Source organism: Drosophila albomicans, chromosome X (assembly GCF_009650485.2).
Source record: "Drosophila albomicans strain 15112-1751.03 chromosome X, ASM965048v2, whole genome shotgun sequence".
In the NCBI taxonomy this organism is placed as follows: Eukaryota; Metazoa; Arthropoda; class Insecta; order Diptera; family Drosophilidae; genus Drosophila; species Drosophila albomicans.
Window position 1 is genome coordinate 27,999,889 of NC_047627.2, and position 18,600 is coordinate 28,018,488.

Below are 18,600 nucleotides of genomic sequence, written 5' to 3' on the forward strand. Positions count from 1 at the left end.
CAGATAATATTCAAACAATCTCAATTGCATTCGAGTTTGTAAATTCTAGGATTCATTCATTCCATAGACATTGTATTATATTATCGTGTCGTATATCATCATCATTCACCATTCACTCGGTAGTTTTCGTTATCAACGATCGATCTAAGTCGTAAGTTTTCTAATTTAAGTTCGATTTGTTTTCAGTTCAAAGTTGACATTTCACCTTTCTCTCTTTTTCTTTTTCTTATTCGTTTGAAGGGACTCTCGTTCGACATTCATATTTACAAAAATGAATAAATTTCCATGTGAACTAAACTTTTAACCCAACACATTTTTTTTTTGTTTTGTTTTTTTTTTCGTTTTCGCATAAATATTTCCCATGTTGCTCTCGACTCTGACTCTGATTCTGATTCTGTTTCGGACTCTTTTTTTTTTTGCGATTCCATTGCTGTTGCTATTGCTGTTGCCGGTTGCCGTGGTCCCCTTATTATTTTACACTCGTGCACAATTTTTAATTGGGAAACTTCTGGCCAGGCACGAGCTGGGATCTAAAGGGGTGTGTGTGTGTGTGGTCGTTGCTGTGTTGCATTGTTTTGCTTGCTGCTGCCTGGCATCGACAGCAGAAACAAGCCATAAAACCAAAAAAAAAAAAAAAAAAAAAAACCCCTCCGAAATGAAAACAACGAAACTTTTTGCCTCCATCGCATCGAGTGGCGTTTTGCGTCCCTCATAAGCCGAGCCATGTGTGAACATATTTTTCGTAGTACAGCTTGGGTATTTTTTGACAATTCAACAATTAAAATTTCGCCAAAATATATTTGCAACGCGCGCGGGACTCAAACACAGACAAGGCGGAATGCATTTGAATGCAAATTAAATTCAATTCTGATACAATGATTACAATTTTAATAGAATCAACATGAGTGACAACATTCGTCCGTTCACATTTTGCGTTGTTTTCCGGGTTTTTCCCACACATTTCCACTTGTGGTTTCAGTTAGTTTCCGCGCTTGTTAATTGCATTTTTTGAATTTGTGAGAATTTATATCCACGTCTTAAGTATTTTTGGGAATTCGCTTTGCTGTCCTTAATTTAAGTATTCAATATTCATATTTAGAACTAAGCTTAAACATTAAACTACATTTAACTTACTACATTCATACTATAAACATAAAATATATATAACTATAATTATACTAATTTACATAGCATATATACGTAATTAATTAAGCTTAGCCCTAGCTATAGCTTTAGCTTTAGCCTAGAGAATCGTCCTTTTAGTAATCGTTTATGTTTGGGAATGCCAATTATGAAAATGTTGTTTACTTTGTTACGTTGATTTTTCTCGTTTCTCATTTCTCGTTTTATGTTTTTGCCAATAATCTATGACAAATTGATTGCCGTTTTTGCTGTTTGCTGCATGTGTTAACCCCCCCAAAATAAAATAATAAAAACTGTTTGAATCCCGTGTTAAACTACTACCAACATACTATATGTATATGAACAAAAAAAAAAAAAAACGAATCCCTGTCCAATATCCAATATCAAATCAAACCAAAATGATCAACAACAATCAACAACAATCGACATGAAACTCATGTAAACGTATGTATAAAAAAAAAAAAAAAAAAAAGAAAAAACAAAACAAAATATAATTCAATTCAATTTTCCTCCCTCTTAATACTCTACTTATTGCTACCACAACTTTTTTAACTACTCACTTATCTATCTGCATCCTTTGAACAATCTTTCTTCATACGCGCACACACACACTCTCACACATTCACACTTACTACTTACTATATATAAATTCACACACACTCACACACTTCCACCCATCTATGACTTCGTCTTGACCGCCTTCTGAGTTGTTTGAGGACAGCATAAGTTACTTGACTAATTCCTTGCAGTTGTTCTGTTTCTCATTTCTCACGTGGCAGCTGCTCGATCACGTGCTCTTCAATCCGGCCCTGTGGATCTATACGCCAGCCAATGTCCAGGCCCGTCTCTATTCCTATCTGGCCACCGAGTTTCTCAGCGATACACAGATCTATAGCAATGTGCGACGAGTCAGCACCGTTCTCCAAACGGTTCACACTCTCAAGTATTACTATTGGGTCGTCAATCCACGCGCCAAGAGCGGCATCATTCCCAAGGGTCTGGGTAAGTATTACATTTGCGTGGGATGAGCTCTTCGATTTTAATTTAATGTGAGGGAATTCTCTGTGTCTCTCTCTCTCTCTCTCTCTCTCCATTTCTCTTAGATGGACCGCGACCGGCTCAGAAGGATATTCTGGCCATACGCGCCTATATTCTGCTCTTCCTCAAGCAGCTGATCATGATCGGCAATGGAGTCAAGGAGGATGAATTGCAAAGCATACTCAACTATCTGACCACCATGCATGAGGTAAGTTTCTTCCTCCCTGAATTCAAGTCTGAAGTTAAGAAGATAAGTTTCATATACAGTAGTGTACCTCAAAGTGGAAAATCAGAGAATGGAAATTAATATGTTTCCTTTACTCCCTTTGGAAATTTAAAAAAACACCTCACGTAGCCCAAAAAGTGTGTCCTTAACATCATAGTTGCCTATAAGAGATTTAGACTTAATTTATTTTGAAATTATTTTACATTGGGTATATGATTAGTCTCCATACATTTTCCTCCCTTGAATTGAAGTCTGAACTGATATGTTTCATAGACAGTAGTGTAGAATATCAGTTAAAGCATAATAATATACCTTTCTTAGCATATATTTTTATGTCTTACTTGAAATCCTTTCCCATATATTTATTTTCCAATTTATAGCCTTCACATTGTTCCTAGTTTCTAGTTGATTTCAGTTGACGTTAAATAACTAAAGAATGTCTATAATTATTATTTAATGAAACCGTCTTTTTACTTTATTCAACAGGACGAGAACCTGCACGATGTGCTGCAAATGCTCATCTCATTAATGTCGGAGCACCCGAGCTCCATGGTACCTGCATTCGATGTGAAGCACGGTGTGCGCAGCATCTTCAAGCTGCTGGCGGCCGAAAGTCAATTGATTCGCCTCCAGGCCCTCAAGCTGCTCGGCTTTTTCCTCTCTCGCAGCACACACAAGTGAGTATACCCTCATTCCAGTTCTTTTGAAAAATGGGCGGGTAGGGGGATTAATGGGCTTTAACTCGTTGCCTGGCCTTAGTCATATTCTCTGTGACAAACTGCCGCGTAATGCATACACTCATAAATTGTTGGCTTATGCCTTTTTTTGCGCCGCGCCATCCTTCATCCGCCACAACTCCTTCTTCTCTCTGCTCTGCTCTTTAGGCGTAAGTACGATGTCATGTCGCCGCACAATTTGTACACACTGCTGGCGGAGCGACTGCTGTTGTATGAGGAGTCGCTGTCCCTGCCCACATACAATGTGCTCTACGAGATTATGACGGAGCACATATCACAGCAGATACTCTACACACGTCATCCGGAGCCCGAGAGTCATTATCGCCTCGAGAATCCAAGTAAGTAAACTTCTGAGATACAGGGCTGCAAGCTGCGGGGAGTTTTAAGGTTGAATCCTGCGCTGAACTTCGGTTCGTATCGCGGTTGTTTCTATGATTTACTTAGGTTTTGAAACCGAATGTCAAGCTGAGGTTCCGGGTTGTTTAAATTGAGCATCGGTTCATGTCTAGGGGAATATGATTCAGTCTGTCTTCGAACCCGAATTCTAAGCCTAACTTCGGTTCTTACTGCAGGAAAGTGATTTAAAACAATATTATTCTTCATTAGTATTTCCTTCTACTATTTATGTTATTCTCATTCTAATATTATATATAAGTTAAGGAAAGTAAATCATATAGATTCAACTCTTTAATGTGCTTTGCAGCCCTGACTAAGTTGTCTTGTCTTAAGCCCTGCCCCTTTAATTATCCCCACTCCGCACCTTACTATAATCGCTTATCGATTACTCCCTCCGAAATGACAGTGATACTGAAAGTGGTCGCCACGCTGATACGACAATCGAAGCAGACCGAATCCCTCATCGAGGTGAAGAAGCTCTTCCTGCAGGACATGACGCTGCTGTGCAACAGCAATCGCGAAAATCGTCGCACCGTCCTCCAGATGTCCGTGTGGCAAGAGTGGCTCATTGCCATGGCCTACATCCACCCGAAGAACACCGAGGAGCAAAAGATTAGCGACATGGTCTACTCGCTGTTCCGCATGCTGCTACATCATGCCATCAAGCATGAGTACGGCGGCTGGCGAGTCTGGGTCGACACGTTGGCCATTGTGCACTCGAAGGTCTCCTACGAGGAGTTCAAGCTGCAGTTTGCCCAAATGTACGAACACTACGAGCGTCAGCGTACCGACAACATCACCGATCCAGCACTGCGTCAGGCACGTCCCATTAGCACAATCAGCGGCTGGGAGCGTGAGGAGCTGCAGCAACAGCAAAACGGACCCGTTCCAGCTGTGCAACAGCAACAGCAGCAACAACAGCCACAACAGCAACAGGTGCCGGCTATTAAGGGCGCTGTATCGATAGCCTCGCTGGAGGATGTGCCGCCCGTTCAGGAGGAGGAGGCCGAGGAACTGGAGCTGGAGAGCATCGATGTGGAGCCACAGCAACTGCAACTGCCCAGCGATGTGACCAGCGAGTCCTGCGAGTCGTGTGCAGCCAACGGGGAGACAACCACAGAGACAACAGCTGTACCTGCGTCAGCTGCTGCTCCCTCGGTCAGTGGAGAGTCGGAGCCGGGTAATAAGTCGGTGATTGCAAACATCTCGGATGTGTACAACGAGCAAATCAAAACGGATGAAGCACTGCAGGCGACACCAGCGAATGCCAATTGCAATGGCAGCCTTAGTCCCAGTCCCGAGGACAAGCCAGAGCAGCCGATTGGAGGTCAGGCAGCGCTCAAGGAGACGCTGCAGCTGGGCGATGATCTCGAGGAGTTGGAGCTGGCCACCGCCAAGGATGCGCTCGATGTGGAGCAGCATGTGGCGAGTGTGCTGCAAGCTTCCGAAGCGGCATTGAATGACTGTAAAATGGTCGTGGATGATGTGCTGCAAGAGTCATCGTCGGTGCTCAAGGACGAGGAGATCGAGCTGGCCGTCAATGAAGTGGTCCAGGGTGTCCTCAAGAGCGAGAAGAAGACCGCCCAGGACAATGTGAGTCTGTTGAACAGCAAGAACCTGCTGAACAACAACAACAATCCCAGCGAGCAAGAACAGTCACAGCAACAGCAGCAACCGGAAACCGAGGTGAATGCCAATGAAGTTGGCAGCGAACAGCAGCCAAGTCTGGGCACTACGACAACAACGACGACAACGACGACGACGACGAAGGAAATGGATTCCGAGACAAAGACGGAGACGAAGACGTCGAACACAGCCGCAGCAGCAACCAATCAAAAGACTGAAGATGCCGAGGCCAACAAGCTGAACAACAACGAGAAGCTCACGGCCAGCCAGCCAGAGACAACGCCAACTCCCGTTGAGCTGGAGCTGAGCTCATCGCTGAGCACAACCATTGAGAGCAGCAGCGATGAATTGACAGCCTGCCTAACTCCCGAAAGTCCCGAGGAAGGTTCCATCGAACCGCAGCCCGAGCTCGATGAGCAGCCCGAGGATGTGGTTGCCACAGCAGTGCGTGACATTGTTGAGCAGCTGATTGACAAGGTCATCGATGCTGCCGAGAAGGAAGCCAAACAGGATACTACAAGCGAAAACGAGAAAGAGACCGTAAAGGAAACGGAAACCAACAACAACGAGTTGCCACAGAAAGAAGCCGAAACGCAGCCAGAAAAGACAGAAACAACAGAAAAGACAACAGCAGAAACAAAGACAGAAACAGTTGCTGAGACAAAGACAGCAACAGCAACAGAGACAGCGACAGTTGCAGATACAACTTCAGAGTCCAAGGACAAGTCGGAGTTAGTTGAGGACTTAAAGCAGTCGCCAAAGTCAGAGCTAGAACCAGAACCAGAACAAGAGAGCGTTGCTGAGGCAGCCAAAGAAATCATACAAGAAGTCGTTGAGGCGGCTCTGGACTTGGCTCAATCGCCTGTTGCAGCCACGGCAGAGTCCTCTCCCATCCCTGAGCCAGCTGAGCAAGCGGCTCAAGTCCCAGCTGAAACTGCGTCCGCTCCAGCTGCAGTTGCAGTCGCCGAGGTGGAGAGCAAGGAGCTTGTGTCGGAGATAGTGAACGATGTGCTCGACACGTTGGTCGATGAAACCATTCAGGCTGTGGCCGTCGCCTCCGAGCAGACCACACAGACCACGCCCACTCCCGAGGATCAACCGGAGGTCATTGAGGTAGCGACAGCAGTAGCTGGAGCAGCTGCTGTGCGGGTTAAGCCCACCGAGGTGGACTCCACCACGCAGACGACACCAAAGAACGAGGCCGATGCACACAAGGCCCTCGAGGAGCTCCAGGACGTCGATGAGGACGTTCACGATGTGCAGGGCACAGTCGATGACGAGGACTACGCCGTGCAGACGCCACAGGCAACAGCTGCAGCTGTGGCCAACGAGGGAGCCACGCAGCTCGAGGGTAATCACTACGGTGAGTGGAAAATACATTTTATGTTATATATATATATCGGTGAACTTTCAAGGGCAATAATTGGGAAATTCATAGGATATATCTAAACAACATTTTGAAAAACCAATCAAAGGAACATTTAATTTTAATTGCATTTCAATTGTATGCTCACAATAATCTCTTGCACTTCAAAGACTTTAATTATTTAGTACAATTATTTCAAGTACTGTAACCGATATATACTAAACTGAAGATAGAGTAAGTAATATGTTGAATTTTCCCCACCTGCAGCTGGTGGTGCTCCAGTTGGTGCTAGCGCCGAGGCTGGCAAACAGCAGCGCTCCAAGTCCGGCTCAACGCGACCTATGTTCAGTCCGGGTCCCACACGTCCGCCGTTCCGCATACCGGAATTCAAGTGGTCCTACATCCATCAGCGACTGCTCAGCGATGTGCTCTTCTCCCTGGAGACGGACATTCAGGTGTGGCGCAGCCACTCCACCAAGAGTGTCCTTGACTTTGTCAACTCCAGCGAGAATGCCATCTTTGTGGTGAACACTGTGCATCTGATATCACAGCTGGCCGACAATCTAATCATTGCTTGCGGTGGTCTATTACCGCTGCTTGCCAGCGCCACATCCCCCAACGTAAGTTTCCCCACCACACTCCTGCTCCCTTCCCATCGCTTATTAACTGTCTCTTTTCCTTTTCAACACTGCAGTCGGAACTCGATGTGCTGGAGCCCACACAGGGCATGCCCCTTGAGGTGGCCGTCTCGTTTCTCCAGCGACTCGTCAACATGGCCGATGTGCTCATCTTTGCCACCTCGCTGAACTTTGGCGAACTCGAGGCCGAGAAGAACATGTCCAGCGGCGGCATCCTGCGCCAATGCCTGCGTCTCGTCTGCACCTGCGCCGTGCGCAACTGTCTCGAGTGCAAGGAGCGCACTCGCTACAATGTTGGCGCCCTGGCTCGCGACGTTCCCGGCGCCGCACACCTCCAGGCGCTTATTCGTGGCGCCCAGGCATCCCCAAAGGTAATACTCCTCTTCCCTTCCTTATTCTCTTGCTTTTTATTGCAACCCCCTTTGCGTCTGTTCTCTTCTTTGTTGTGCTTTCGTCTAGAACATTGTGGAGTCTATTACCGGTCAATTATCTCCCGTCAAGGATCCTGAGAAGTTGCTGCAGGATATGGATGTCAATCGATTGCGCGCCGTCATCTATCGCGATGTGGTAAGTCAGAGCTTCGCATTATAAATTTTATCAATAAGTAGTATGATAGTTAGCGATAACTGTGAAGTGATGACAAAAATTGAACTTTACTTCACAAGTAAATACTATGTTTTTGGTGATATTCGATTACCATGAAAAAATATCGATAAATGAATATTGATATATTTCAAATTCCGTTATTTGGATGTTATCGAGCAGCTATCGATAGTTGATAGCGATACTAATGAAACAGCACTTAATTGAATATAAACAATGTCAAATCAAAGTAACAGATTAATCGATAACTTTACCGATAGTCATTTGTTTACACTACCGATAGTTAATAGCGATATTAATCAACCACCATTTAATTGAATATAAGCAATGTCAATTCTAAGTAACAAGTTTATCGATAACTGTGTCGATAGTCATTTGTTTACACTACCGATAGTACATAGCGATATTAATCAACCAACATTTAATTGAATAAAAACAATGCCAATTCTAAAGAACAGATTAATCGATAACTTTACCGATAGTCATTTGTTTACACTACCGATAGTAAATAGCGATATTAATCAACCACCATTTATTTTAATATAAACAATATCAATTCTAAGTAACAAGTTTATCGATAACTTTATCGATAGTCATTTGTTTACACTACCGATAGTAAATAGCGATATTAATCAACCACCATTTAATTGAATAAAAACAATGCCAATTCTAAAGAACAGATTAATCGATAACTTTACCGATAGTCATTTGTTTACACTACCGATAGTAAATAGCGATATTAATCAACCACCATTTATTTTAATATAAACAATATCAATTCTAAGTAACAAGTTTATCGATAACTTTATCGATAGTCATTTGTTTACACTACCGATAGTAAATAGCGATATTAATCAACCACCATTTAATTGAATATAAACAATGTCCATTCTAAGTAACAAGTTTATCGATAACTTTATCGATAACCTTATCGATAGTCATTTGTTTACACTACCGATAGTAAATAGCGATATTAGTCAACCACCATTTAATTGAATATAAACAATGCCCATTCTAAGTAACAAGTTTATCGATAACTTTATCGATAGTCATTTGCTGACACTGCTAGCAATTGTCTTTGCACTTAAATCACATACTCTTTTTTGTGGTCTTCTATTTTTGACACTACAGGAGGAAACAAAACAGGCGCAGTTCCTATCGCTGGCCATCGTCTACTTCATATCGGTGCTGATGGTATCGAAATATCGCGACATATTGGAGCCACCAGCAGAGCCGCAAATACAGCGTCAATCACCAGTGCTGCAGCGCAGTTCCGCAAGCGGTAAGTTCAAATTAAAAAGTCTAGATTAGATCTCCTAGAGTTATGAGAATAAGTTGCGATAATCGAGTCGTGGCATTTCCCCGATATTGCCCGACATATACTATATATCTATATATATATTTGATCCTGGTTTCGACATGTGCTCGGGTGGGTTCTGATTTTAGTTACAAGTTTTTACAGTTATCGTTATCGTTATCGTTATGGTTTTGATTTCTCGATTCGCATTTCTCATGCGTTCCATTTGCATTGCTAATTTGCGTCTATCGCTTGTCTCTGTCTCGTTTCGTTTCGTTTCGTTTCGTTTCATTTCGTTTCGTTTTGGTTTCTCTATTTGTTTTCTTGGATTATTGTTTGCTGCACCAAAAACTACACAATCGTTTATTGGTTCTCTATCTAACTATCTCTCTGTCTGTCTCTCTCTCAATCTCTCAGCCTTTCTTTCCCTCTCTAACTCGCTATCTAACTATCGATCTCTTATGCTAACTTAAATGAATTGAAATTTTAAAATTGAATACTCTCCTAAATTATGCATTTGTTTTATGTTTCGAATTGCGTTTCGTTTTCGTTTCGATTTTTCGACATTTTTTGTGTTCTGCTTTTGCATTTCGTTTTCGTTTTCACAGCCGTTCAACGAGTTTTACGCTCTCTTCTACATACAAAACTATGTTTATGGTAGTCTTGAACTCACTGCCGTTCCACTAGAACCCCCCATCGCACCACCCACAAAGTAACCACCCACCAATCACCACCAACCACCACCACCAACCACTTTCACCACCGCCAGCACCACCACCACATGTCTAGAGCATTTCTTCCCACGCGTGTGTGTGTGAGTGTGAGTGTGTGTGCGTGAGAGTGTGTGTGTGTGTGTGTAGCTTAAGTGAAGCAACTCCCCCCCCCCCTTCAAAAAAAAAAAAAAAAAGAAGAAAGGCGCACGTTGCACCAAAGTGACACCATTCAACCACCGCCACCGCCTTCCACACCTGCCCCCTCACCCTTTTCTCCTGTTCCACCACTTTTCACTGCCCCGTTTTTAAACTAACTTAATCGTACAACAAAAAACTTAATCATTAGCTTGTAAGTAAAACAAAAAAAAAAAAAAAAAAAAAAAACAGAAGAACATTCATCTTGTCCATCTTGTTGTGGAGATACTATTCAGTTCTTTCGTGTTTCTTTTCTTCGTTCCGTTTTCTAATTGATTTCATTTCACGCTGCTTTTTCGGATTTATTGTACAAAAAATACCAAAAATACCAAAAAAACAAAACTAAAAACCAACTAAAAAAATACCAAACAAAACTTCTGTAACTAAAATACCAACAACAACAAACGTTATTAAAATGCTCGCCACGTCTCACCAACTAAAACTTAAAAAAAAAAAAACAACCTCACCACGTCTCTCCCCACAACAACAACATATATATCCCCATATATATATATATATATATAACTACTATATTTGTGTGTGTAAATATATATATGTATACCGATCGACTCGATGGACAAAAACAATGCAAAACACGAAATGCAATTAAAATAAAAAAATATATATAGATGCCGCCAGTGCGCGTCCCTTGTTCCCACAATGGTCGCATCACGTCTATCCGCAATTTCTGCCCGAATCGCATCAGAATCACGTTGCCGCCGCCTCCATGCAACAGCAGCAGCAACAGCAGCAACAACAACAGCAGCAACACTACTATCAGCAGCAACAGCAACAGCAACAACATCAGCAGCAGCAGCAGCAACAGCAACACAATCACAGTCATCATCATATGGCTGCTGCCTACTATCAGCATCAGCATCAGCAACATGTCAACGCACAGCAGCAGCAACAACAGCAGCAGCAGCAACAACAGCTGGGTGGCAACATTTCACCACCGCCACCAATGGGCACACACTCGACAAGTTCGTCGGCCAGCTCGACAGCCACATCGCAGCCAGCTTCGAGCTCATCGCTGTCGTCGCTCGCCTCGCAGAGTCAGCAACAGTTGCCGTCAACAGCAACACTACAGCGTCAGCAACAGCTGCACAAGCATCAACAGCAACAGCAACAGCAACACTATCATCCACATCAGCCGCACTATGCGCTAATCAACGGACATCAGCAACAGCAGCAGCAGCAGCAACAGTTGCACAATGGCGGCAAGCACAGTCACTATGAGAATGGCAGCAACACTGCTGCTGGCTATCATCATCAGCATCCACATGCGGGATACATGCGCAGCATGGCACTCAACGGTGAACAGCAGCAGCAGCAGCAGCAGCCACAGAATGGTCTTGGCCAGGAACAGCAGCAACATCATCATGCTGCTGCTGCTGCTGGTGTTGGTGGCCTGCTTAATGGTCATGCCAGCAGCAATGGCAGCAACAACAATGGCAACATCATTAGCAGCAGCAACAACAGCAACAACAGCAATGTCAATGGCAGCAACAACAACATGCGCAACTTACGCAATGGACACGCGGCAGCAGCCACAGCGAACGCAACGGCGGCAACACAAGCAGCGGCTGCTGCGGCTGCTGCTGCTGCTGCCGCTGGCGGAGCTGGAGGCGGTGGCGGAGGCGGAAGTGGAGGCGGAGGTTGCCTGGCCATGAATATGGGCATGGCCATGGGCGTGGGATTGCACGATGGAGGCGCTGCTGTCGCCGCGTATAAAACGAATGCCATCAATAACAATTATCGCTACAATGGACGCAATGCTGGCCCCGGAACAGGTATCGCTCGTATTGAGTGTGTAGTGTAGTTTAGCTCACGTGCTCTCTCTCTCTCTCTCTATCTCTATCTCTATCTCTTTCTATGTATCTATCTATCTATCAATCTCTCTCTCTCTCTTTTTTACAAGTATTTAACTCTTATTGTATATATCTTTAACTTTAACTTGAACTTTAGTGTTTAATCTCAAACTCTCTTTCTTAAGTAGTAATGTTTGCTCACTGTTTCCGTTTCCGTTAATGTTTCATTTCCGTTGCATTGCGTTGCATTACATATACTTATATATTGCGTTTCATTCCATTGCGTTTCGCTTCGTTTTCTGCTCATTTCATTCCAACCAAATAAGAATAGAACAAATGTTGTCCTTAGCTTTAGCTGTAGTTGCCTCCAACTCCTCTCTTTCTCTCTTTTCTCTCTGTGTTTAGCTGCTCTCTCTGTCTCTCTCTCTCTCTCTCTCTCTCTCTCTCTCTCTCTGTCTCTATCTTTCTGTCTATATTTGCCTTGCTCTTTCGCCGCTCTCTTCTTTATAAGCTAATGCGCTTTTAATTTGCTTAGCTTGCTGTCCCTCTCTCTCTCTCTCTTTCTCTGTGCGTGTGTGTGTGTATTAAAGTGTATGTGTGTTTGAATGTGTGTGTGTGTGTGCTGATCCATCAATGCCCTATGCACATGTGTACATATTTATATAAAAAACAATTGCCGGCAATTGTTTCTCAGTGTAAATTGGCATAATTTCGCGCACTCGTCAATTATTTTATTTCGATATTTTCGTTTCGCTTTTCATTTCCCCGTCTCGTTTATCCTCCTTCTTTTTGTTTGTCGTACTTTTAATATATTTTTAATTATGGCTCCATCAATATAAAACTACCATTTCAATTGCTTTCTTTTCGGCTTAATTGTTATTTAATGATTTCAAAAACAAAAAAAAAGCCAATCCAATCGAAATCAATGCAAATGCAATCAGTTGGCATAAATCTGCATATAATACCCCAGCAAAAATAGAACCGAAATCGGGAATGAATCGATGCGTTTCAAAAACTATTATTATCAATCCCATTAGCGTAATCGCAAATCGATTGTAATGCGCTGCGGTAAATTACTCATGGTAATTACACTCTCCTGCCAAGTTGGGTTTGAGGTCTTAAAACAGTTCTTTCGCTTCTACTTTGGGCTGACACAAAAATTTAAATTTCAGTGTGTTAAAAATAAAGTCAGAATAGTCGAGTACGCTTGAAAAAAAAAATATACTGAAAATATACCGAAAATATACCAAAATATACTGAGGCATATACTTAGTATATCTCTATATTTTGTATATATTTTCATATATACCATATATACAATAAGGCACAAAATATACCAAATTGTCCAAAATATACCAAAAATATACCGTACTAATTCATAAATGTATATAATTTTTGGTATATATATTGTACTAAATTTCTTATATACAATATAAACATATACCATAGAGTTCAAAATATACTAGATATACCAGACGGGCAACCAGACCGAAGCCTAAATTTCTAATACATATAGTATATATACCATATATGTACATTTATACTGTATTGAATACCACAGAGTACAAAATATTCCAGATTATCAGCCACAGCAACTAAGGCTCGTTTGCAGTGAAATATACCATACTTGGTATATTGATATTGTACTAAATTTCATATATATACCATAAAGTGCAAAATATACCAAAATTTATACCATAACGTACAAAATATGCCAACTTAGACTCGTTTGCCTTTTGTGTTAGTAGTTGGTATAAAAAAGCGAAACAAATATGTGATCAGTGTAAACATTTAAAAATTGCTGCTGAAAATTCGTGTTGTTTTCGCTGTAAACTCCACAAATGGGGTAAAAATATTTGCATTTTGTTACACAGTGTTTTAACAGGGAGCTTGGGGCATTGAATGTGCATTACTATAGTATTTGTTAGCTGCGTTTTCTACTTCATATTCACGATATATATTTACGATATATATATATACAAATATTATTTGCAAAACATTTTGTTGCACACAATGCACATTTGTTCGTTTATTTTGCCTTGTTCTTACATTTCCCCTCATTTTTTTTTTTCATTTTCAATTTTCATTCTCTTCTTTTTTTTCTGTTAAATATTGTTTAGTTTTTCGCATTTGATTGCGCTTGCTCGTTACGCAATTGATGCCCCCAAAAGCCAATCAGCAATTATTTGATTTCGAGCTCGGTCGGAATTTGTTGTTGTTATCAAACATGTTATAAAATAATGCCATCTGATTGGCCTTTTGATGCAGTTTTTTATACACACTCTCTCTCACTCTCGCCTGAGGCTTTAATAATTGATATATCATCAAATGAATTGAGTACAAATAATTCAGAAATCGAGTAAAAACCAAATTCGCGTATTTTGTCAGCCACTTAATATACACACCTTTTTTTTGTTAGTGTATTGCATATTCGTCTATTTGCAGTTTGCTGTTCAAATTGATTTATGTTTTTTCAGTTGCGATGTGCGCAGATATTTTTGTGTGTAATATTTGCAGTGAATAGTTTTTGATTTGATTTGAATTGATTTGAAGAGCGACGTTTGCTAATTTGCAATTGACAGCAAAACAAAACAGAATAAGAAGGCAAAACTAAATACGACGAAATATTGTGTATACGCCGGGTGTGCGTGTGTGTGAGTGAAACTAGCGAAGCAGAGCCAACAATTTTTTGTGTGTGTTTGTTTTGTGAGGTCATGTGGGAAAATGTTATCCATTTATGCTTTTAAAAACTGCAATCTATCTTTGTAACTAGAAGCATACACAAACGTATACATCACACACACACACACATGCACACACATACATACACACATACACACACACACACATAGACTGAGTGCAGCCACAATGACGAGTCACATTTTTGACAGCTTCACAGTCGAGTGTAGGAAAGGGAAGATTGGAAGAGTGGAAGAGGGGCAGAAGGGGGGGTGGGCAACACGTGGAGGCTTTTACTCGTCATTTTCATGTGCTGTCAGCATAAATTTCATTTCATTTATCTTCATTTGCTCAACACACACACACACACATAGAACGTGGCGACTTTGCCTCCTGTCGCAAAATCTAATTCGTTAATTTCACATGGCTATGAAAAATGAAAATAATGCGAAAATTCAACAAACTAAAGAGAAATGGGAAATAAAAGCAACTTGCCTGCAGTTTAAAATTCGCAAACACACACACAGGTACACACACACACACACGCACACTTTGCAGAGAAAAAGTTTCCATTACGAAATTAATGGCAGCGACAAAAATGTAAATTAGTCGCAAGCAAAAAGAAAATGAAGCAGCAAAAACAACACGACATAATTTATTTGCCAAATGCTGAAAGGGAAGTGAGGAGTGTTGAGAGGGGGAAGAGGGGGAAGAGCAGTTGGTACAGCTGTAAAAGCCGATAACACGCTTTCAATGTTCTACGAGTACAAAAAGTAATTTGCGGCCGCTTTTCCCTTCCCCTCCCCTTCTCTCTCTCTCTCTCTCTCTCCATCGCCTGTGCAGGCGTGACTGCGCATGAAAAACAGCCACACTGGGAAATTATTACAAATTAAAAAAAGAAAAAATGAAATAAAACACACACACACACACACACACGGAGACAGTAGGCGAATGAAGTAAAAGAACGAGCCGAAAAAAAGTGTAGCATACTTATGGGCGAAGGTAGAGGCGAGGCGAGTGCATACAAGTAAAAGCCATAAATATCAATTAAAACGATAATCAACTGTAAAACAAGCTTAATAGCCTTTAAAACCACACACAGAGCAAAAAAAAGAAAACAGAAAACAGAAAAACGAACGACAATCGAGCTGCTTCGAAGGAGAAACATGCTTGCAATTGGCTAATGAAGCAGCGCTGAATCATTATAAATGAGATATACAAACGCAGCGAATACAACTATGAGTGTGTTTCGAGTGTTTGAGTGTGTGAGTGTTTGAGTGTTGTGTGAGTGCTGTGCGAGTACAATGTGAATGCGAGAGATGCTTTTGTAGCTGTAGCCTTAATTATGTGAGAGCGTATTAAACACATTGTATGGCACTTGTACTATGTGTGTGCGTGTGTGTGTGTGTGTGTGTGTGAGGGAGTGAAAGAGAAGCAGAGAAGGGAGAGTAAAAGAAGAAGACAAGCCGCAAAAGCTTTACAAATTACAAAATTACTAAAACCAGTTGGTGCACAAGAGAAATTGGACATGAGCTTGGTTATTCAAATTTTAACATGCTCTGATGCTGCGCTGCGTGTGTGTATGTGTGTGTGTGTGTGTGTATGCACAATGAAAACAGCAGATTAGTGAAGAGAGAGGCAGACAGAATGTTTGAGATTAGATTTTACATTCTACATGCCAAAAAATAAAAGAAGCACAAACAAAAAAAAACGATGGAAAGATGGCAAGATAGAAACGCAAAGCGCAAAGCAAAGCAAAGCAAACGCTGTTGAAAGCAGTTGCAAATTGTGTAGAGTTCTCTCTCTCTCTCTCTCTGTCTCTCTCTCTCTCTTTGTCTCTTTCTGGTCAACTTTTTGTGTCCTTGCTGCGTGTGTGCGCCTCTTTCTCTCAGCGTGTTTTAGGTGCTTAGATATGTAAATTTAAACTCTTGAGCTCTCGTCTACATGCAGTCAAAGCCATTTGACTAATTAATGCAAAAGTCAAACAATTTTCACACTCTTTCCCTCTCTCTCTCTCTCGCTCTTTCTATCTCTCTCATACTCTCTGAAAGCTTCTCTTTTTGCCCAGTTCCAGCTGTTGGCCAAAATAATCTCTCAAAAACAAAACAACTACGAAGAAGTTGAATGTGCAAACATCCATTTCAAATTTATTCACAACCAATTTTCATACTTTATTCAAATGTCAAACAACATTGAAAATAACCCAACTTTAAATACAAAATATTAAGTTGAACTTATTTTGTTGTTTGTGCTTTCTAAAGATAATTCTAGTGACATAATTCATTCGCAGCTTAATTAAAATTATAGAATTAAATTAAATGTTGCACAGCAAAATTACAAATAGAAAGATAGAAAATTTATATAAATTATAGAATAGAATTAAGAGCTGAAATTGTGTCATGAATACAAGATAAATGAACTTGAGAGAAGAGTGAGGAAAGCTACAGTCGAGTGTGCTCGACTGTGAGACACCCGCTGCCCATTTCGAATAAAAGCAAAACATAGTGGTAATATTCTTAAAATATAAAAAAATTAATATACAAAAACATACTACAAATATATCTTAGGCTATATTTAGTATATTGATACAGTGCTTCATTCAAAATGTACCATTATTTGGTATATTGATATGTGACTTCATTTAAAATATACCATATTTGTTATATGGATATACTACTCCATATAAAATATACTGTATTTGGTATATTGATATTATGTATTTCATTCAAAACATACTATATTTGGTATAATTGATATAGTACTGTATTTTAAATATACCATATTTGGTATATTAATATAGTATTTCATTTAAATTTGGTATATTGATATAGTACTGTATTTTAAATATACCATATTTGTTATATGGAAATGGTACTCCATATGAAATATACTATATTTGGTATATTGATATAGTACTGTATTTTAAATATACCATATTTGGTATATTAATATAGTACTTTATTTAAATTTGGTATATTGATATAATACTGTATTTTAAATATACCATATTTGGTATATTAATTATGTATTTCATTTGAATTTGGTATATTGATATAGTACTGTGCTTTATATATACCATATTTGGTATATTGATATAGTAATGTATTTTAAATATACCATATTTGTTATATGGATATGGTACTCCATATAAAATATACTGTATTGGGTATATTGATATAGCACTGTATTTTAAATATACCATATTTGGTATATTAATTTAGTATTTCATTTAAATTTGGTATATTGATGTATTTTAAATATACCATATTTGGTATATTAATATAGTACATTATTTAAAATACACCATATATTCATACTTCATTCAAAATATACCATTAAGCACAAAATATACCAGATTGGTAGCCAAAGCAAGTAAGACCCTGTGGTTAGAAGTGTATAAAATCGTATAGAAAAGTCCGGTTAAGCAATCTTGAAAGTAATTGCTGCAGAAAACTTGATTCGCCAAAGAAAACTTGGCATCAATTTAAGCGCAACATAAATTTAAATTTAATTTCGAAATGTTTAAAACGCGTTCTCATCTACAGATTTTGTGTGTTTTTGTGTGTCTGAATCTCTACTCTTCTTTTTTTTTTTCTATAGCAAATTTCGCCTACTTTCTGAATTGTTGTCCCGACTTTTTCTCCTTTGATTTCCCGATTTTGATTTTGTTACTTGATTTTTTATCGTGTGCACCGCTTTGTAAAAGCGAGTGAAATTATTTCAAATTTATTATATACTTAAAATTGATATGTACTTTAACTATTATATATTTATGTATATTTCTACTTATTCAGCAGATATTTAATTGTATTGTAAAAGAGTTGTTGAAACAGTTGCATTTGCGCTTAACCCCTTGTTGACCCCCAATACTAATTGTGATTCTTTTTCGAATACAGGCGGCCGTCAAATCCAGGATAGTGATTATGAGATTATCGTTGTCGATGAGAACAATCCCTCCGTGTTGGCGGACAACGATTCCCACTCAAGTGGTCCACCCTCTATTAAGGTGAGTGCCAGGTGTTAAGGTTTCAGTGTGAGTGTGAGTGAATGAATGAGTGAGTGATAGAGAAGAAAACGAAGAAGATGATGAAGTTGTAGCTAAACTCTCGAGTGCTGGTGCAGGGGCGATGGT

At 40.2% G+C, this 18,600-nt stretch overlaps 1 protein-coding gene across 14 annotated transcripts in view; it reads left to right on the forward strand.

Annotated features, from left to right (window-relative positions):
• The window catches only part of LOC117578124 (neurobeachin), a 294,046-nt gene that overhangs the window by 261,445 nt on the left and 14,001 nt on the right, over nucleotides 1-18,600 (forward strand). For 5 of the 14 annotated variants that reach the window (XM_052007160.1, XM_052007155.1, XM_052007163.1 and 2 more), the window contains 11 exons: nucleotides 1,893-2,145; nucleotides 2,247-2,389; nucleotides 2,894-3,084; nucleotides 3,292-3,482; nucleotides 3,947-6,529; nucleotides 6,800-7,152; nucleotides 7,227-7,541; nucleotides 7,630-7,737; nucleotides 8,905-9,055; nucleotides 10,608-11,771; nucleotides 18,365-18,474. In XM_052007160.1, coding sequence (XP_051863120.1) covers nucleotides 1,893-2,145; nucleotides 2,247-2,389; nucleotides 2,894-3,084; nucleotides 3,292-3,482; nucleotides 3,947-6,529; nucleotides 6,800-7,152; nucleotides 7,227-7,541; nucleotides 7,630-7,737; nucleotides 8,905-9,055; nucleotides 10,608-11,771; nucleotides 18,365-18,474 — 5,562 coding nt within the window. The remainder of the gene's footprint in view (nucleotides 1-1,892; nucleotides 2,146-2,246; nucleotides 2,390-2,893; nucleotides 3,085-3,291; nucleotides 3,483-3,946; nucleotides 6,530-6,799; nucleotides 7,153-7,226; nucleotides 7,542-7,629; nucleotides 7,738-8,904; nucleotides 9,056-10,607; nucleotides 11,772-18,364; nucleotides 18,475-18,600) is intronic. The other 9 variants (XM_052007158.1, XM_052007174.1, XM_052007189.1 and 6 more) reach the window with 3 other exon arrangements.